The 22,236-nt window shown below is 45.0% G+C and overlaps 1 protein-coding gene and 1 non-coding gene across 4 annotated transcripts in view; both read left to right on the forward strand.

Moving 5' to 3' along the window:
- Positions 1–7,675, forward strand: part of LOC139268879 (synergin gamma-like) — a 46,584-nt gene extending 38,909 nt beyond the window's left edge. For all 3 annotated transcript variants that reach the window (XM_070887676.1, XM_070887678.1, XM_070887677.1), the window contains 3 exons: positions 2,875–3,035; positions 5,858–5,956; positions 6,531–7,675. In XM_070887676.1, coding sequence (XP_070743777.1) covers positions 2,875–3,035; positions 5,858–5,956; positions 6,531–6,746 — 476 coding nt within the window. In that variant the 3' untranslated portion in view covers positions 6,747–7,675. The remainder of the gene's footprint in view (positions 1–2,874; positions 3,036–5,857; positions 5,957–6,530) is intronic.
- A 10,298-nt stretch (positions 7,676–17,973) lies between these two features.
- On the forward strand, positions 17,974–18,080 carry LOC139270084 (U6 spliceosomal RNA). Its single transcript, XR_011594432.1, has one exon. It is a non-coding gene; the product is annotated as a U6 spliceosomal RNA (small nuclear RNA).
- Positions 18,081–22,236: the final 4,156 nt, after the last annotated feature.

Consider the following 22,236-nt stretch of genomic DNA (forward strand, 5'->3'; position numbering starts at 1 on the left):
TTGAATACCCTTAGATGTTGAGTTCCCAGCCCTGATCATCCTGGAGCCACATCTCTGTAATCCCAATCACATCGTATCTGTTATTTACAGCTGTTTTATACTTAACTATCCCTTCTTGGAAGATACAAGAGGCAGCTCTGCTATGCCAGGCACAAAGCCACTGAATATTAGATAAAGTTCACTGCTGACCATCCATGGAATCTCTTTGGCGCATTTTTATCTTTCCAATGGCTTCACACAGACTACTCAGTTAAAACAACTAAGCTGAGATATACTTTCAAAATTTGACAGGGGCAAACAAAATTTAAATGCGTGTCTCTTAGACTCAGCTGTCAATCAGACATGTATCCAAACAAACCCACAGGCTGCTTGTATTACTCTCTAGCACTATCTATTTAAATCTATCTTCCTTTCTTCATTCTTCACCCTTTAAAAACTTTCTCAAAGCCTGTCTTTCCACCAAGCTTTCAGTTACCCCTCCGAGGGCTGGATTTTCCCTCTGCTGCCGCCTCCGTTCGGGCCCTGGAGGGGTGGTAATGGCGACGAGGATGGTTTCCAGGCGGACGGCCAGCTCCCAGCACCCTGCCGGGAAATGAGTTGCCGGTTTTGCGGGGGCGTTGAGCAGTACCGCCTGATAGCACATCGATTTTTGATTGTCGCCGACCCTCTTGCGCCCCGTAGCGTGCAGTAGTGGGACCGCCTGGAAAACCAGGTGGTCAGAACTGTCCAGGTGGCAATGAGTGAAGTCAGTAATGAATGAGGTAAATGTGATCAGTTCCTATGGATTGGAGGGTAGCTAATGTAACTCCGCTTTTTAAAAAAAGGAGGGAGAGAGAAAACAGGGAATTATAGACTGGTTAGTCAGACATCGGTAGTGGGGAAAATGTTGGAATCAATTATTAAAGATGAAATAGCAGCGCATTTGGAAAGCAGTGACAGGATCGGTCCAAGTCAGCATGGATTTATGAAAGGGAAATCATGCTTGACACACCTTCTAGAATTTTTTGAGGATGTAACTAGTAGAGTGGACAAGGGAGAACCAGTGGATGTGGACTTTTAAAAGTCTTTTGACAAGGTCCCACACAAGAGATTAGTGTGAAAAATTAAAGCACATGGTATTGGGGGTAATGTATTGACGTGGATAGAGAACTGGTTGGCAGACATGAAGGAAAGAGTAGGAATAAATGGGTCCCTTTTCAGAATGGCAGACAGTGACTAGTGGGGTACCGCAGGGTTCAGTGCTAGGACCCCAGCTATTTACAATATACATTAATGATTTAGACGAAGGAATTGAATGTAATATCTCCAAGTTTGCAGATGACACTCAGCTGGGTGCCAGTGTGAGCTGTGATGAGGATGCTACGAGACTGCAGGGTGACTTCGACAGGTTAGGTGAGTGGGCAAATGCATCGCAGATGCAGTATAATGTAGATAAATGTGAGGTTATCTACTTTGGTGGCAAAAACAGGAAGGCAAAATATTATCTGAATGGTGACAGATTAAGAAAAGGGGAGGTGCAACGAGACCTGGGTGTCATGGTACATCAGTCATTGAAAGTTGGTATGCAGGTACAGCATGCGGTGAAGAAGGCAAATGTCATGTTGGCCTTCATAGCGAGAGGATTTGAGTATAGGAGCAGGGAAGTCTTACTGCAGTTGTACAGGGCCTTGGTGAGGCCACACCTTGAATATTGTGTACAGTTTTGCTATTGAGGGAGTGCAGCAAAGGTTCACCAGACTGATTCCCAGGATGGCAGTACTGACATATGAAGAAAGACTGGATCGACTAGGCTTATATTCACTGGAATTTAGAAGAATGAGAGGGGATCTCATAGAAACATATAAAATTCTGACGGGATTTTTACAAGTTAGATGCAGGAAGAATGTTCCCGATGTTGGGGAAGTCCAGAACTAGGGGTCACAGTCTAAGGGTAAGGGTAAGCTATTTAGGACCGAGATGAGGAGAAACTTCTTCACTCAGAGAATTGTGAACCTGTGGAATTCTCTACCACAGAAAGTTGTTGAGGCCAGTTCGTTAGATATATTCAAAAGGGAGTTAGATGTGGCCCTTATGGCTAAAGGGATTAAGGGGTATGGAGAGAAAGCAGGAATGGGGTACTAAAGTTGCAAAAATCATCAGACATGATCATATTGAATGGTGGTGCAGGCTTGAAGGGCCAAAAGACCTACTCCTGCACCTATTTTCTATGTTTCTATGATCGTTTTGTTTATTTTTATCTTTGCGGTTTATCCTAATATGGGGTGGGCAAGGTATTGGTAATGTTTTTGTGTTTTGTAGGGTGTTATTTTCCCCCATGGAAACCTCTCTTTGGGTGCTCCGAGGCCGGCTCTTTAGCAATGGATTTTCAGTTGCTCAGTCGGCCTTGCGCCCTAAAAGATGTGTGCAACACCTCCCTTACCGCTCCGCTCCATAACTGAGGGCCCAGGTGGCTGCAGGTGCAAACCATTTCCTGGCGCAAACTTTACCGCCCCGAAATGACCAGAACCAAAAATCCAGTCCATAATTTATCTTTCCATAGTCTTTAGCTGCTCTTTTTTTCTTTCTGTAAAGCACCTTGGGGCATATTCTATATTAAAGACACCATATCAGTGTAAGTTAGTTGAACAGCTTGGCCTCCCTCAGATACCTGGTGCAGATAGTCTGTTCGGAGCTAGTGTGTAATAAAACAAACTGGGTAACACTTTTGAGTGGTTTTAAAACTCTTGTGTCCTGTGACAAACAAAGAAGACAATAACTTAATAGATCATGGAAAAGAATAGTTAGTTTCTGTACTGGACATACCCATGGAATATTAAATGAATGCTTGCCCACCCAGCACATTATCATACTCCAATTTCTTTTTGCAATTTCTAGGTGTTACTGAGGTGTATAGAGTGGCAAAGAGGGTGGAAGGTGGAATGAAGAGTCTAAGTATTTGCAATGCTACACTCCAGCACAGTCTGAGGGACATTGAGATAATCTGGAACAATCTGCAAGCTTTCCTCTCATTCAGCCCCTCTGTGTTACGGATGCTGGTAAGAGCTTTTAAGGCTAGAAATTACTGCATGCGTATTAGTACAAGATGCTTCAGATGACACTACTTTGCTATTTTAACGAAAGTATCAACGTGTTTATTTTTGCCTCATTAAGTATTAATGCATTAATATCACATGTAATAATTTCTGGACACATGGCTGGAAATTCATGAAAAACCACTACCACCGGCTTGCTGCCAAAAGAAACGCTATGACTCCGCTATGATTTTGAGGTGGAAAATTCTTGAAAAAATGGGGAAAAATCCACCCGGTAAAAATCGGGGTTGCACGAGGATTCGCAGTGGAAACTGTGATCCTTGCCAACTTTAGTCCGAGGCCGATTACTGCTGCGAGTTGGGCCTAGGGAGGGGGGAAAACGCACAAAGTATTTTTCCAAAAAATAAAAAAATTGAAAAACATTCACAAGACACTTTTCTAGTGAATCGCTGCAAAAGAATTAAAAAATAAAAACGTTAACTTTTTTGCAGGATTTCATACCTACCGCTGCTCCAAGGGCTGCTCCGACAGGTTTTTCCTCAGTGTTTTTTTCCCTTCCCTTCTACGGTTCACCGCTGTGACCAAACTCGGGTGGTAGTGCTCTTTACAGTCTTGCACGCCAGCGGTCTGCTCCCCAGTGATATTTCAAAACCACCGGCGGAAGACTTCAATGAATTTCCAGTCGCACCGTTTTCTGCCCAAAACGACAATATGCCGCCGAAAAATACGATGGAAGGTTGATGAATTTCCAGCCCTTTACGTTTTATGTTTTGATCACTGCATTTTAACACCGAGATCAATAGATTTTTGGATTCTGAGGGAATCAAGGATTATGGGGATCAGCTGGGAAAGTGGAGTTGATGGCAGCACAGGCTCAAGGGGCCAAATCGCCTACTCCTGCTCCTATTTCTTATGTTCTTAACCTGTTAAAGGCATTGATGAGAAGATGGTCTCCAATCTTTCAAAAGTATTTTTTAAATCATTGGTAGTTTGTAGTTTGTGGGTGATCTGATATTTAGCGGTGTATCCTCCACATTTAGAATATGCAATCTTCTAAAATGAAAATGTTCAATTACAAAATAGGAGTGAATTAAGTTGTAACTATGAAATACACATTTTAAAACAACATTTCTAAAATTCAAGGATGGAAAATTACAAATTTATGGAAGGCTTTTTGTTGGTCATGCATCTTTCTACAGATGAATACTATGTTGCAAAAGGAAGCTGATTATTTAGATATTTTTCACAAAGTGCCAAGTTTAATTTAAGTCATTATTTACTTCCTGTATCACAAGTTGCAGCTTGTACAAGCTCCTGATTCAGACCCATGATAAAGTAGCAGTGATCGAATTACTGATTGCTTGCTATTGAAATTGGATCTGCTCAGAAAAATGTAGCATTTGAGAGTGTCACCCACAGCACAAGTGATTTGCAGGAGGCGGGATAGATGTCCTCTTTATAGTACCTGTACAATGGTTGTCAGTAACAGCCCCGATCGCAGTGACAGTGTTGTAATATAAATGAGAAAATGGCAAGGTCGCTGGAGGAGCAATGGAACCCCCTCAGAGATACTCCAGCCGCTGCAGAGCCATTATCAATGTGGAAACGTTGAGCTCCTTGATGGCTCAGCTGGTTAAGACAGTGAGTAGCTGAACCATATGGATCAGAAGATGCCAGGTTTGATCCCCAGTGTATGCTGAATTAGTACAGCCTCAGTATGGGGAAAGGAAATACTTGGCCTCAGCGCTCCTCCGTAAGGGCCTATTTGTCAGGTTGAAATGGCAAGGCAACATTCCAAAAAAAAGGAAAATATATTCTTGAGGGTCATATCCTTCAGGATGAGTGGAAAGATTGGTATCTTTTTGTGGAACACAGTGCCAAGGGCCTTTATCTCTTGAGTCGCAAACTGTGTGCAGTGTTAAAAGGGTTAAAACTGTGCACTGCAAGACCAAACAAAGTCAAATTTGTTAAGGGAGATTTGTGTAATCAAGTCAGTAAAGTGAAAATTCAACTCTCATTGCAGCGCTGCTTATTCGGTTTGTGGCCTGGCACCCAGCATATGCTGTCAGTATTTGGCAGCACGTTTGGGCGAACAAATATTTTACAAGCAAATCTGCAGAAGTCCCACTTCCGATCAATGCAATGGCTATCCACAACCAACGAAAGGTTGACCGAGAAGCAAGTCCAACTCTTGCACTGAGGAACTGACTGGCGGTGTTGTGAACTAAATCAACGTGAACATGTTCTGCTGTAAATACGAAGCCAAGATATTGTGTGCAAAACTGGTATCATGTAAGCGTGTGCAAATGTGTGCCCAATCAATGTGTAAGTGTATATTGAGAAAGGAAAGCAATTTTGTTAATGGGGTTATTCAATATTCTGCCTGATTCCAAAGCATTTTAAGCATACAAGGGCTGTGGCATCTATTCTAAACGGTTAGACCTGCAGAATATAAAGGTGAAAATGAACGTTTCAGATGTAACTCTTTATCAGAACTAGTCAGATTAACCTGCTGTGCATTTCCAGCACTTTCTGCATTTGTCACATTTCCAGCGGTTTGTATAGACCGCCACCTGGTGGCATCTAGTAGAATACTGTGTTTTTTTTTAAGTGGGCATTTTTACAGAAAGTGGAGTCATTTTCTGTGTTTGATGACTGATGCGTTGGTTAAGTTTATTTCCATATTTTAGTATGCTGAATTACAATCTATAATACTCCACTATAGTACAGTAAACCAGCCAAACATATCCCTTTTTGGTTGAAATATGTGCAGGCAATCAATCATTCTCGAGCTAACGGGAGATTTTTATTTTCACATTCTGCAGCCTTCTGAATTGACCCTTGACTGTTCAGCTGCAACTGGTTCAGAAAATGCTCAGAACGAAACTTGTGGAGTATGTCTGCTCAGAACACTGAATGAAAATGCAAGTATAAATGGATCTGATGGGGGATTTTTTGACATACATTTTCTTGTTGCAGCTTTGAATCTTGGGTCAGGGATTGACACATTTTAGTAGAAACCGGTCATAGTTCAGGCTTGTGTAACACAACATTTTCCATAGGTGCTAAGGACTGTCAGCACCAAATGGGCTTGGCGATAGGCTTTGTTCTTTCTGTAAGGTGTTCCTTTCTCCCATTAACTTTAGGTTAATCTATATGCTAACTCTCCTGGACGGGCCCTAGATGCATTTTAATGCTTTGAAATAGATGTCACCTATTGATAATGCACTATATCTTATTTTGCATGTATTATGTACTAAGAAAAATATTTTAGGACGGTTTAAAGGTATTAACTGTTGACAAATGACACTTCAGAAACTTCTGTTGTCTGAAAAACGTAATTTTGCACAAATAAAGGAAATGCTGTGGGTCTCTCGTAATGTATGATTAAAGTTTTCAAATCGCTGGGGATTATTCTGGGTCTTTTGCAAGTATTTAACTGCCTCTCTAAGTAGGTTTAACAGAAACATTTCACACTCTCATTCCTTCCTTTTTCAGGATTTGAACGACACACAAAATTCTGTGCTTTATAACGGTTGTCGTTATCATGCGAGCTGTGCAAACTTTTGGCTAAACTGCGTGGACTCAAATTTACCAGGCCTCATTGCACCCGAAAAATGTTCTGAGGCCTCGAACGGAGCAGGCCTCACGGTTCCTGTACCCAACTGCATGGACAACAGTCGTAAAGACTTTACTGTTCCCACAGCTCAATGACTGCAAACTGTATTTATTCAGAGCCAAAGAATTCTTTACAAACTCACCTCGTATTGTGTACTAAGAAAAATATTTTATGATTTAAAGGCATTATATCTGTTTACAATGTTTCAGAGACTTTTCTTGTCTGAAAAACCTAATTTTGCTGAGACAAAACAGAAACCAATCTATTGATACACTAGGGCCGGCCTTAGGGAAAATGACATTCTGGACAAACTTGTATATTGGTGCCTTTTCTTTGCGTTTGAGTATGTAGTAGTAGTAAATAAATAATAACAAATAAAGAATATTATTCACAAAGATATTTTGAGCCACATCAATCTCGATAGACAGGATGGCCAGTGAAGATAGCCTGTCTTCACTCATGTTCGATCGCAAATATTTTTTTATGAGCCCCAACTTCGAGTAGGTCCATTCACTGCTCACCATGGTTAACGGGATCCTGAGTGCTATCCATGTGTTTGGGAACTTGCTCTTGAAATTTGAAGTTTGTTCTTCTTGAGGAGCACAACAGTCTGGTGGAAGCAGACTTTGGACTCAGCCAAGTTCTTTGCGGAGCTTGACGCTGTTAACGTCAGACCCTCTTGGCCACCGCGGAGCCTTGGGCCACGACGCCCACCCGTAAGGCCAGCCCTGGAAAGCACAGACGTAACTCGGGGAAATCGTAATGAATAACCATGACAACCATGTTGGAAAACTGCACTGGTTGTCTTCCTTTTTCAGCAAGGTACCCGTACTGTGGCTTAATCTAGTTCAGAATGTGAATTTATGTATTAATTCAGGTTGACAACATGCAACCAAGCTTCTATGCTTTATGGGATTTCCCCCCCGCCCCACTCAAGATTCCTGCATCGATCTTACATACATAGAAACATAGAAAATAGGTGCAGGAGTAGGCCATTCGGCCCTTCTAGCCTGTACCGCCATTCAATGAGTTCATGGCTGAACATTCAACTTCAGTACCCCATTCCTGCTTTCTCGCCATACCCCTTGATCCCCCTAGTAGTAAGGACCTCATCTAACTCCTTTTTGAATATATTTAGTGAATTGGCCTCAACAACTTTCTGTGGTAGAGAATTCCACAGGTTCACCACTCTCTGGGTGAAGAAGTTCCTCCGCATCTCGGTCCTAAATGGCTTACCCCTTATCCTTAGACTGTGACCTCTGGTCCTGGACTTCCCCAACATTGGGAACATTCTTCCTGCATCTAACCTGTCTAACCCCGTCAGAATTTTAAATGTTTCTATGAGGTCCCCTCTCATTCTTCTGAACTCCAGTGAATACAAGCCCAGTTGATCCAGTCTTTCTTGATAGGTCAGTCCCGCCATCCCGGGAATCAGTCTGGTGAACCTTCGCTGCACTCCCTCAATAGCAAGAATGTCCTTCCTCAGGTTAGGAGACCAAAACTGTACACAATACTCCAGGTGTGGCCTCACCAATGCCCTGTACAACTGTAGCAACACCTCCCTGCCCCTGTACTCAAATCCCCTTGCTATGAAGGCCAGCATGCCATTTGCTTTCTTAACCGCCTGCTGCACCTGCATGCCAACCTTCAATGACTGATGTACCATGACACCCAGGTCTCGTTGCACCTCCCCTTTTCCTAATCTGTCACCATTCAGATAATAGTCTGTCTCTCTGTTTTTACCACCAAAGTGGATAACCTCACATTTATCCACATTATACTTCATCTGCCATGCATTTGCCCACTCACCTAACCAAGTCGCTCTGCAGCCTCACAGCATCCTCCTCGCAGCTCACACTGCCACCCAACTTAGTGTCATCCGCAAATTTGGAGATACTACATTTAATCCCCTCATCTAAATCATTAATGTACAGTGTAAACAGCTGGGGCCCCAGCACAGAACCTTGCGGTACCCCACTAGTCACTGCCTGCCATTCTGAAAAGTACCCATTTACTCCTACTCTTTGCTTCCTGTCTGACAACCAGTTCTCAATCCATGTCAGTACACTACCCCCAATCCCATGTGCTCTAACTTTGCACATCAATCTCTTGTGTGGGACCTTGTCGAACGCCTTCTGAAAGTCCAAATATACCACATCAACTGGTTCTCCCTTATCCACTCTACTGGAAACATCCTCAAAAAATTCCAGAAGATTTGTCAAGCATGATTTCCCTTTCACAAATCCATGCTGACTTGGACCTATCATGTCACCTCTTTCCAAATGCACTGCTATGACATCCTTAATAATTGATTCCATCATTTTACCCACTACTGATGTCAGGCTGACCGGTCTATAATTCCGTTTTCTCTCTCCCTCCTTTTTTAAAAAGTGGGGTTACATTGGCTACCCTCCACTCCATAGGAACTGATCCAGAGTCAATGGAATGTTGGAAAATGACTGTCAACGCATCCACTATTTCCAAGGCCACCTCCTTAAGTACTCTGGGATGCAGTCCATCAGGCCCTGGGGATTTATCGGCCTTCAATCCCATCAATTTCCCCAACACAATTTCCCGGCTAATAAGGATTTCCCTCAGTTCCTCCTCCTTACTAGACCCCCCGACCCCTTTTATAACCGGAAGGTTGTTCATGTCCTCCTTCGTGAATACCGAACCAAAGTACTTGTTCAATTGGTCCGCCATTTCTTTGTTCCCCGTTATGACTTCCCCTGATTCTGACTGCAGGGGACCTACGTTTGTCTTTACTAACCTTTTTCTCTTTACATATCTATAGAAACTTTTGCAATCCGTCTTAATGTTCCCTGCAAGCTTCTTCTCATACTCCATTTTCCCTGCCCTAATCAAACCCTTTGTCCTCCTCTGCTGAGTTCTAAATTTCTCCCAGTCCCCAGGTTCGCTGCTATTTCTGGCCAATTTGTATGCCACTTCCTTGGCTTTAATACTATCCCTGATTTCCCTTGATAGCCACGGTTGAGCCACCTTCCCTTTTTTATTTTTATGCCAGACAGGAATGTACAATTGTTGTAGTTCATCCATGCGGTCTCTAAATGTCTGCCATTGCCCATCCACAGTCAACCCCTTAAGTATCATTCGCCAATCCATCCCAGCCAATTCACGCCTCATACCTTCAAAGTTAGCCTTCTTTAAGTTCTGGACCATGGTCTCTGAATTAACTGTTTCATTCTCCATCCCAATGCAGAATTCCACCATATTATGGTCACTCTTCCCCAAGGGGCCTCGCACAACGAGATTGCTAATTAATCCTCTCTCATTACATAACACCCAGTCTAAGATGGCCTCCCCCCTAGTTGGTTCCTCGACATATTGGTCTAAAAAACCATCCCTTATGCACTCCAGAAAATCCTCCTCCACCGTATTGCTTCCAGTTTGGTTAGCCCAATCTATGTTAACACATGAGAGGAAGTGCAAGTAATGTGACACAGCAGCTCATGAATTTCTCCACTTATTTGCAGTGAGGCCCGGCGACTGAAATATCAGCTGGAGAATGGCAGGTAGCCATATATGGGTGGAGGGTAAAAAGGACGCTGAGACACCGAGATCAACTCTGCTTTCTGTATCAAAAATAATGAATATTTAAACTCTTCCTGGCTCCCAACTCAAAAGGTAGTTTTATAGTTGAGCATTAAGAAGGGTGTTGAATGTGATATTGATGAGCATATCTCAAGGACAACACAGAATCACAGACTTAAGGTGATTGGCAGAAGAACCAAAGGCAACATAAAAAAAAGCATTTTTATACAGCGAGTGGTTTGGATCTGGAATGCACTGCCTGAAAGGATGATGTAGATGGACTCAATCACCGCTTTCAAAAGGGAGTTGAGTAAATAACCGAAAGAAAAAAAAAATCAGGGCTACGGGGAAAGGAGACTAGCTGAGGTGCTAATGCAGAGAGCAGGCATAAGCTCGATGGCCAAATAGCCTTTTTCTGTGCTGTAACCATTCCATGGTTCTATGAATCTGAACCATTAGATTTTCTGCTATTAACCACCAGAACAAGAGTAGGCCAGTCAGCCCCTCGAGCCTGTTCTGCTACTCAATGAGATCATGACTCATCTGTACCTCAAATCCTTTTCAGGTACAGAACGTTGCTCTATATCCCTTGATACCCTTACCTAAAAAATTGGTAGCGATCTCAGTCCTGAAAATTTCAGGGGAAAAGGGGGTGCAATTCCTTGTGGCACACAAACAAAGGGCATTAACCAGCGTCCATATTTTTAAACCTACACTATCATGAATGCACAGCTTTACCTGAGCTTTCTGGAAGCTCGAGCGCACTAAAACAAATGGGACTGACTATTTGTGAAGTGGGGCTTTCGAGCTTTGCTATAATTAAAGGGTTAAGAATAGGTCTCGGGACTAAAAACAGCAATTAGGCTTTTGTAGTGGTCAGCTTTCTAAGTTGCTTAACGGGCAGAAGAGATAACGTTAAGAATAACATGTCAGAATGATTGACTGCTGCCAAACTGTTGAACGACAAGAGGCCTAGGAGGGCAGGAAAGTAGAACAATGGGGCAGAAGTAAAATGTTAACAGGATACCATCTGGCCTGAACAAGGAGTCAGAAGTAACACGTTGGAGAAACTCCATCTGGTATGAAACATAGGCGAATGATTGTGTGATGCGAAAGGGAACTAGCCAATCAGCAATTGTGCACGCTGGCTGTGGGCCAATTAAACGGCATAGGAGGACCGTGCACGAGGCTGAAATGTATCATTAAGTGTATAAAAGATTGCTTGGAACTTTGTATTATCATAGAAGCCTGGCTACAGACAGAGAGCAGGCGGTCTCCACCACAAATAAAGACTACCTGAATCTTCGAACCCAGACCTGATGTTGAGTGTTTATTTCAAATACTCCACTACAATTTGTACTGCACTTTTTCGATGCACTTCATCCGCTCGAGACTCTGCCCCCATGCCTCCCGCCCGAAACCGGAAGAGCGAGCCTGTTCCACCGACCGACTGCCAACCGGGCCTCCCGCTGAGCTGCAAGCCGCCGATCAGCCCGGAGCCTCCGACCGGGCCCCGCTGAGCAACAGCGGCGGGTGGAGAGCGGTGGCGGGGGGAGAGAGAGAGTTTGGAGGGGTGGGGAAGAGAGAGAGAAACTGAGGGTGGGGGGGGAAGAGAGAGAGAGAGCCTGGGGGTGGGTGGAAGCGCCTGGAGGAAGAGAGAGAGAGAGAGCGCCTGTGGGGGCGGGGAGGGGGAGAGAAGAGAGAGAGCGTGGGGGGAAGAGAGACACGGCGGCGGGTGGGGTGAGGATCGGAGAGGGGTGAGGCTCTTCCGACCCTTTACACCCACCCACACCCAACTTCTCGGAAAGCTCAATGCTTGTGTTACAAGGGACACCATTGGAGTGGATGAAATCTAGAAGTCACGACACTCACTAGTTACTTCATACCCAATAAACCTGTTAAAAATCCGCACACAATGCCCCATTAATGGTGGGGGGGTAAGGTTGCGCTGGGGTATGGGACTTCAGCTGGGGGAGGCAGCACTTGCGCTGGTGTAACAGACTTCGACTGGGGGAGGGATGCACTTGTGCTGGGGTAAGGGACTTCGGCTGGAACTTGGTGGCTTTTGGGAAGATCTATCCTCTGTGGCTTCTGAAGTCAAAATGGATCGAGTGACAATTTGCGAAGTCAGTCAGAACTTGGGCTGGGCATTCCAATTACAAACTTCAGGGTGTGGCTTATCCTCCAAGGGGACCAATCAGCAATAGATCAAGTTATATTGGAGAGCCAATCACAGACAAGGCGGCCATTTTGGCAGTACAAATTGACGCATCCAAAACAAATACAATAGAGACCGATTCAAAAGCACCTTCAGTAATTCTGTTTAACTAGGTTTTTAATGAAATCTTACCCCAACTTGCGAAGAGTGGCGATAACGGATAGGATTTTGAAAAACATTTTTAGATGCAGTAATAGAATAGCAACTCATGTGGCGTAGATTTTCGCTGACTTTGCAACCATTTTAGCAAACGAGTTTTTTAGCGCGAAAGGTGAAAAAAAATGTTTGCGCCGGGGTGGAACTTTCGCCATTGTTTTGGCACCAGTGCTATAACTTAGTGCCAATCCGATGTTTTGAGCATTTGGATGATGTCAATTGTTGTGCAACGCTGCGCTAGCACCCCAGGTGGAACTTTCGAGCATAGCGCCCAATTTAGCGTCCACCCAGGAACCCGCCAGCAATAAGCAGTCAAACCCAGCACTAACAGTGCCATCTTGAAAACTGAGGATAAGTTTAATGGTGTTTTGTAATGATATGAAATTGTTTTAAGTTAATAAAAATGTAGAAGTTTACTACAGTGCTGATCACTGAAAACCTGAGTAAATCTTTGGCATTTGGAAGGAATAAATAATGTAACTTTTTACCTTGCATTTGTGACTAATGAAATGTTGTTACATGTTCTGTTCTGAGCAAACTTTTTCTTGTGTTTATGGATCACTCTGTCAAACAGATGTTGCTCAGTTCATTGGCATTACTGGGCTATTTTATTCTCTTCAAAGCCGATAATGGCTCACTACTGTACTGGCTGAGATCAGCAAACTTCGCGCAGGCAAGTGGGTTAAGCCTGACACCTTTATGATCTGCAGACCCGTTTGTAATGTTCGAGTTTTTTCATCGAGTGAAAGTGAGTGTAGGGGTAGGGAAATGCACGGCCATGTGCAGCCGCATCTCACTGTCATTTCTAGAAGGAGCACTAAACCATCTGTCATTGTCTTGGGACATAAGCTAATTATATGTTGGCCATTGCTGTCTTGACTAATTCATTATTGAAAAGGATTCGGAGAAGAAGGCTGCATTTATCATAGCGAAGTTAATAGTTTATAGTTTACAATTGTCAGTTTATAATTAGTTGTAAAGGAATTTTAAAAGGTGGGGGCTATATGTCAGCCATTATTCGTGGCTGCTATATTTATATGCAATACGCCCCTCAGCAAGTCTCAGAGTTTATTGTGGTGTGCTGCATGCTACACAACTTGGCCGTCATGAGGGGACAGAAATTGCCAATGGGGATTGCAGAACCACCTGAGGAGAGAGGAGAGAGGGGCTAGTGGTGGAAGAGGAGGAAGAGAAAGAGGAGCCTGGCGAGGAATCCATGCCACCACCACCCCCACCCCCACCATAAGCACAGGGGAGGCATCGTGGAAATTTCGCCACTGCAAAAGCTTTACGTCAGCAGCTGATAACTGAACGCTTTGCTTGAAGAGTGAACGTCACGTTTGACCGTTGCCGGGCCACTCGATCTGACCATGTTCACTATTCCCCCTCTTATTCTGCAAATGAGACACTACACACGAATGGTTAAGGTAAAGACCAGACGTTGTGAAAAATGTTAACTTGTCCAGCTTTGTAAACTTTAACACAAACTTTAATAAACATTGCAAACTTTTAAAATTTAACAGTAAGATAATTGGAAAGCTTTTAAAACTTTCATAAAACACAACAACCCCTACCCAACGTATTTTTACGCTGGGTGCTCCCCCTCTTACCCTTGTCCTTCACCCTCTCCCTCGCCGGCTCCCCATCCCCAAAGTCAAAGTGGCACTAGTTCGTGCAGCAAGGCGGCCACAGTCTTGCTGCATTTGGGGGAAAGACTTTGGAGACACCATGTATGGATGAACCGGGAAGCTCAGGGTGTGGAAGGCCCGGCTTCTGACTGGCAAGCCTGTTGCCCGGCATCGCCAGTCACGGGTGGTGTGGGTCTGGGTATGACATTGGGATCTCCAGTGTCACTGATCGGAGGCCAACAATCGCCGTGCGCATTGACAGCCTCGCAGGTTTCCTGGCTTGACAATCTGCGACCCGACCTCTGTGATGGTCGCAATGAGTGTCGCGATGCTCATGGGAATCCTACCCAGGACCTCTAGGAGCTGTCGGGTGAGCTAGAACCTCTCCCTGCACAGTGACACCTTGTCCGGTTGGACGTCTGCCTGTCTGTCAGCAGACCGACTTTGCCGACTCGCCCTCTGGAGAGACGGCAGACAGGATTCGACTCCAGACATGCGTTGCTGCATGCCACTAGTAGTCCCTGGAGCCTCTATGTCAAAGCCTGGGAATGTATGATCATCCCCGGACGACACGTTATCCGGTGCAAAAAGAGGTGTGGAGTGCTTTCCCATATCGGCCATCCCCCCCACCGCCCCAGTCGGCTCATCCTTTGTCTCCTCCTCCTCTCCACCCCCCGCCCCCACATGATGTCCTGATGTGAAGGGTTCATCGGAGGCATCAGGCGCATGTGACTCTTCATCTGTAAGTAGAAAGGTACAGCCCAATGGTTAGCAGCAGGGAAGGGGACAGGGTGACATGAGGAAGGTCACATAACAGTCTCATTTGAAGGACCGGCGCTATTCCATTATAAGTAGTCCGGAGACACTGCATCACATTGCCCCAATCCTAGTCCACAGACACTGCTTCACATTGCCTCAATCCAGCCCAGGGAGTGTGCAGGACTACCCTCAGTTTCCAGGTGGGGGTCAGCACCACCACTACGGGCAGCTGCCCGACGGTCAGGGCCGATGAGAGCTGCCACACGCTCTTTGATATCCTTTAGTGGCAGAGCTTTAGGTGGACCCCCGCCTGTCTGCAGCTGCTCACCACGATTATGCACCCTTTTTGCCTGTGAAGATGAAAATGGGAATGTTTACCAGAGGGTCCATCTGCTCCTCTGGCACACAGATAGCCACTTATACCACCATACTGTGATAATGTAATACAGTCCTCTGTTTAATTGCCTTGGAAGTTGCACGTGATTTATCACGAGGACATTGAAGTGCGAAAACATTATATGAGATCTCAGAAAGCAATTTTAATAATGTGTAAAGATTATTCAAGGCAAATCAGGTGCCAAACACAGATAAATCCTCAGGGCCTGATGGTCTGCATCTCAGAGTACAGAAGGAGGTGGCCTTGGAAATAGCGGATGCATTGACAGTCATTTTCCAACATTCCATAGACTCTGGATCAGTTCCTATGGAGTGGAGGGTAGCCAATGTAACCCCACTTTTTAAAAAGCAGGGAGAGAGAAAACAGGGAATTATGGACCGGTCAGCCTGACATCGGTAGTGGATAAAATGATGGAATCAATTATTAAGGATGTCATAGCAGCGCATTTGGAAAGAGGTGACATGATAGGTCCAAGTCAGCATAGATTTGTGAAAGGGAAATCATGCTTGACAAATCTTCTGGAATTTTTTGAGGATGTTTCCAGTAGAGTGGACAAGGGAGAACCAGTTGATGTGGAGTATTTGGACTTTCAGAAGGCTTTCAACAAGGTCCCACACAAGAGATTAATGTGCAAAGTTAAAGCACATTGGATTGGGGTTAGTGTGCTGACGTGGATTGAGAACTGGTTGTCAGACAGGAAGCAAAGAGTAGGAGTAAATGGGTACTTTTCAGAATGGTAGGCAGTGACTAGTGGGGTACCGCAAGGTTCTGTGCTGGGGCCCCAGCTGTTTACATTGTACATTAATGATTTAGACGAGGGGATTAAATGTAGTATCTCCAAATTTGCGGATGACACTAAGTTGGGTGGCAGTGTGAGCTGCGAGGAGGATGCTATGAGGCTGCAGAGTGACTTGGATAGGTTAGGTGGGTGGGCAAATGTATGGCAGATGAAGTATAATGTGGATAAATGTGAGGTTATCCACTTTGGTGGTAAAAACAGAGAGACAGATTATTATCTGAATGGTGACAGATTAGGAAAAGGGGAGGTGCAACGAGACCTGGGTGTCATGGTACATCAGACATTGAAGGTTGGCATGCAGGTACAGCAGGTGGCTAAGAAAGCAAATGGCATGTTGGCCTTCATAGCGAGGGGATCTGAGTACAGGGGCAGGGAGGTGTTACTACAGTTGTACAGGGCCTTGGATAGGCCACACCTGGAGAGTTGTGTACAGTTTTGGTCTCCTAACTTGAGGAAGGACATTCTTGCTATTGAGGGAGTGCAGCGAAGGTTCACCAGACTGATTCCCGGGATGGCGGGACTGACATATCAAGAAAGACTGGATCAACTGGGCTTGTATTCACTGGAGTTCAGAAGAATGAGAGGGGATCTCATGGAAACGTTTAAAATTCTGATGGGTTTAGACAGGTTAGATGCAGGAAGAATGTTCCCAATGTTGGGGAAGTCCAGAACCAGGAGTCACAGTCTAAGGATAAGGGGTAAGCCATTTAGGACCGAGATGAGGAGAAACTTCTTCACCCAGAGAGTGGTGAACCTGTGGAATTCTCTACCACAGAAAGTTGTTGAGGCCAATTCACTAAATATATTCAAAAAGGAGTTAGATGTAGTCCTTACTACTCGGGGATTAAGGGGTATGGCGAGAAAGCAGGAATGGGGTACTGAAGTTGCATGTTCAGCCATGAACTCATTGAATGACGGTGCAGGCTCGAAGGGCCGAATGGCTTACTCCTGCACCTATTTTCTATGTTTCTATCAAAATTAAACCGCGCATGCGCAGAAGGTCCGAATGCGCAGAAATGTTTTCTTTTCGCGCATGCGCAGAACGGCCAATTTTATTTTCGCTAGAGAAACGTTTGGTTCCAGCAGAAAAAAAATGTTTTGTGCAATGCCGGAGTTAGCAATAACGCTAATTGCAGTTTGGCGAAAGTTGACAGCACTAACGCTACACGGCGCTCAAAAAAATATTGTTTTCACGATTTACCCCCCAAATCAGGCCATATCGCAAAAAAACAAAAATCCAGCCCATGATTTCTTACCAAATCTCATGATTTTTGGTGGGATTGGCATTACTGAAACCTGCTTGTAGCTTCTACCGGCCCATAGATCCACTGGGATTTGTCCCGGCATCCAGATGTCCCTGTCCACACTTTGGGAAAGATTTCAAGGCATTGGAGAGCGTGCAGAAGAGATTTACTAGAAGGGGAGATGGGAGCAGGGACGCTGAGGGGGAGAAGAGCCCGGACGGTCTCTGTGGAAAAAGCGCGCTGCCCCTGAAAACTCACCACAGCTCGAGCTCATCAACAGGCCCCGCCCTCTGAGCCCAAAGGCCCCGCCCCTCTCATTTACATTTAGAACCGAAAGCCCATAATCCTCGGCGCAGAAATCTATTTTACTTTCAATATTTATGTCAGGAGTGATGAAGAATAAGTGATGAAAGGAGAAATTTTTGATTCTAAATTATCTGCAGTCTGTATATTATATTGTGCGAAAAATGTAATGAAAATGTAAGCAAAATATAAAAATACATCACCATTACTTAAAAATGTTGCATTTATTGATGCTTTATATAGCATTGAATCCTTGTTCTTTAATTGTGCTCGCTTCGGCAGCACATATACTAAAATTGGAACGATACAGAGAAGATTAGCATGGCCCCTGCGCAAGGATGACACGCAAATTCGTGAAGCGTTCCATATTTTACTCTTTTAAAACATATCACGTGCAAAACTTTCATAAACAGAAGCCAATGCACAAACCTGATTTCACCCTCCACCTCTTCTTCACTCACTTCAACCTTTTCATTACTAATCTCTGAAGCCCCCATATGTTACACTTTAAAATATATAATTTTCTGTAACACTTTCATATTTACAAACAGAAGCTCGAAATCTGGAACAGAAACAGAATGTGCTGATAACACTCAGCAGGTCAGACAGGTCAGATGGAGAGAACAGACAAGTCGATATTTCGGGAACCTGGTGGAAGAGAAAAGCATGCTGACACCAAGGCTGTGGAGCACATCCCCAACATGGTGTTCCGCTCAAACATTATTTTCAAATGTCTTTACTCCTGCCCATGAAAGGGGGAAATGGATGGTAACTGTGCCTTGGGGGAAGAGGTGAAGAGATGGAAATGGCATGTTGTCCAACTAGAATGAAATAAGAATCATCATCATAGGCAGTTCCTCGGAATCGAGGAAGACTTGCTTCCACTCCTGAAGTGAGTTCTTAGGTGGCTGTATAGTCCAATACGAGAGCTACAGTTTCTGTCACAGGTGGGACAGATAGACGTTGAGGGAAAGGGTGGACAGGGAGCCTGGATTGCCGCACGCTCCTTCCGCTGCCTGCGCTTGATTTCTGCATGTTCTCGGCGACGATACTCGAGGAGCTCAGCGCCCTCCCGGATGCACTTCCTCCACTTAGGGCGGTCTATGGCCAGGGACTCACAGGTGTCAGTGGGGATGTCGCACTTTATCAGGGAGGCTTTGAAGGTGTCCTTTTAACGTTTCCTCTGCCCGCCTTTGGCTCGTTTACCGTGGACGAGTTCCGAGTAGAGCGCTTGCTTTGGGAGTCTCGTGACTGGCATGCGAACTATGTGACCTGCCCAGCGGAGCTGATCAAGTGTGGTCAGTGCTTCAATGTTGGGGATGTTGGCCTGGACGAAGACGCTAATGTTGGTGCGTCTGTCCCCCCAGGGGATTTGTAGGATCTTGCGGAGACATCGTTGGTGGTATTTCTCCAGCGACTTGAGGTGTCTACTGTACATGGTCCACGTCTCTGAGCCATATAGGAGGGCGGGTATTACTACGGCCCTGTAGACCATGAGCTTGGCGACAGTTTTGAGGGCCTGATCTTCAAACACTCTTTTCCTCAGGCGGCCGAAGGCTGCACTGGCGCACTGGAGGCGGTGTTGGATCTCGTCGACAAAGCCTGCTCTTGTTGATAGGAGGCTCCCGAGATAAGGGAAGTGGTCCACGTTGTCCAGGGCCATGCCATGGATCTTGACGTCTGGGGGGACAGTGCTGTGCGGCGAAGACAGGCCGGTGGAGGACCTTTGTTTTACTGATATTTATCGTAAGGCCCATGCTTTCATACGCCTCGGTAAAGACGTTGACGATGTCCTGGAGTTCAGCCTCTGTGTGTGCACAGACACAGGCATCGTCCGCGTACTGTAGCTCAATGACAGAGGTTGGAGTGGTCTTGGACCTGGCCTGGAGACGGCGAAGGTTGAACAGCTTCCCACTAGTTCTGTAGTTTAGTTCCACTCCAGCGGGGGGCTTATCAACTGTAAGGTGGAACATGGCAGCGAGGAAGATTGAGAAGAGGGTTGGGGCGATGACGCAGCCCTGATTGACCCTGGTCCGGACGTGAATTGGGTCTGTGATGGATCCGTTGGTAAGGATAATGGCTTGCATGTCGTCGTGCAGCAGGTGGAGGATGGTGACGTACTTTTGGGGGCATCCGAAGCGGAGGAGGATGCTCCATAGACCCTTGCGTTGACAGCGTCAAAGGCCTTTGTAAGGTCGAAGAAGGCCATGTATAAGGGCTGGCGCTGTTTCCTGCATTTTTCCTACAACTGTCGCGCTGCAAAAATCATGTCCGTTGTGCCCCGGAGGGGACGAAATCCGCACTGCGATTCCGGGAGGAGCTCTTCGGCCACGGGGAGAAGACGGTTGAGGAGGACCCTGGCAACGACTTTCCCAGTGGTTGATAGCAGGGAGACTCCTCTGTAGTTGCCGCAGTCAGACTAGTCCCCTTTTTTAAAGATGGTCACGATCACTGCATCTCTAAGATCTCCCGGCATGCTCTCCTCCCTCCAGATGAGAGAGATGAGGTCGTGTAGTCGCGCCAGCTTAACTGCAGTAGTAGGGGAGGAGAATTGCTCAGTGAAAGGGTTTGGGGATTGGATGGCGTACAGAGTGTCTGTGAACTGAGCCAGAGGGTGTGGATTGACTTTGTAAATTGGTATTGTGGGGGATGAGATGTGCTTCTGTGACTGTTTGAAGTCAATTTTGGGTAAGTGATTCTAATACTTTTGGGTAGAACAAATGAAAGACAGAGACAAAGTCCTTGCTTTATTTAGCCAGAGGGAACTGAGCATGCTCATACAAAACCATGTATCACACTGCTTTCCTCCTTAAAAAAAATGTATTCCCCTCTCAAATACATCAAAACTATTGTCCCATCTTTTCCAGCATTACATGTACCACATAACAAAAACTTCCAGCTTTTTTTCTTTTAAATAATCTACAAGTCCAGTTTAATAGCAGGTTTGCAGGACCTTCCTGACCTCCTTTCAGAAGGTTATGGTGTTGAACCTATTTTCGGGCTGTTTTGTTTTGGTTCCGAACTCAAAGATGGTCAACTTATCTATGGGAAGTTCAGTTGTAACATGTGAACCCATGTGTTTCACTTCAATCCACTTTGAGTGACTATCTACAAATATCAGGAAATAATCATTTGCTTTCTCACAGAAACTCTGAAAAAGTCTTTGGCCATGACCAGGGTTGTAGTGGAGTTTTGGGTGGTTTGTTCCTGCAATATTGGGGGGAAAATTGCGGTCGAAGTCTTCCTTCGGATGAACGCCTCTGACCAGGAAAAAAATTACAAAAACACCTGGTGATCCCGGAGGAACGTAAGATTCCGGTCGCAGGCCTTCATTCAGTGCACAGCATATGGGAACATGTCTTCCAGATACGCAAGTACAGGCTGGAAACACGTGGGCTTGGACCACCAATCACTATGGAGTATTCTCATTGATAATAATGGGAGCCCCGTTTGTGCGAGCTCCCATTACAATCAATTAGCATACCCCCAAAAAACATAAAACACAGCACAATAAATAAAATTTAATGTAATTAAATGTTTTAGAAAAAATACATTTTTTGAATTTTTTAATGTGTTTTAATAGTGTTAAAAATAAACTTATCTTCATAGACAGGGTTTATAATCTAAAAATGTGTGATTAAATTTAATTTTTCTGTTTTAAAACTCTTACCCTGGAAAAAGTAGACTATACGTCTGCTTTTACCAGGCATAAGAGTTCGAAAGACATTCGCTGGGCAAGAGTTGGGCAAATAGCCCAATCTCTGCCCCACAGATGTCCTTCTTTGGCGAAAGTGTTGGATCTGTTAAAAAACATTTTGACAGATTGGAAAAGCTGGTTCTCAGCGCATGCGCATCGCGTGCCGAGAACCGGCATTTGCGAGGCCTCGCTGGGTGCGAGTGCACATCATATGCACCAGGCAAGGCCGCAATTTTCGCCCATTGTCAATTTTGCCACTAGACTGATTCTTACTTACTGCTTTCGATCTAACCCTGCAAACTGTTGAAATATGGCCTTGCTTCTGGCAGTGAATACACATTTCTGTATCGGCAGGATTGTGGTGAATGATTTCCATTGCAGCGATAACAATTCACTGAACAGCTCTTACTGACACGCTTTTGACTAGGTCTCACAGTGTTAGGTTTGGCAGTGGCTTTGTGACTGTAGACCTCAGCTGCACTAGTTACTTGAGTTGGACGAGCTCCCTAGCATTCTTAGACACCATCTCTATAGATATTACAATTTTGCATGCTATGTCAAACTTTAGGTTCAGAGTGTTCAGTAACTTGGACTGTGCGCGCTCATCCACCAATCCACACACAAACATATCTCGCAACGCAGGATCCAAAAATGTGCCGAAGTTACAATGCAATACTTTGGTAGAAGAAATAAAGGACAGAGACAGGATGGGTTGCTAATCCATGTGCCTGCGTTATTAGGCCACAGCGAACAAAGCATGCTCATACTAAACCAGGTGACAAATCATGTAATAATACATTACAGTGAGCTTGTCAGTGAAACGGTTGGGGGG

Source organism: Pristiophorus japonicus, chromosome 8 (assembly GCF_044704955.1).
Source record: "Pristiophorus japonicus isolate sPriJap1 chromosome 8, sPriJap1.hap1, whole genome shotgun sequence".
Lineage (NCBI taxonomy): Eukaryota > Metazoa > Chordata > Chondrichthyes > Pristiophoridae > Pristiophorus > Pristiophorus japonicus.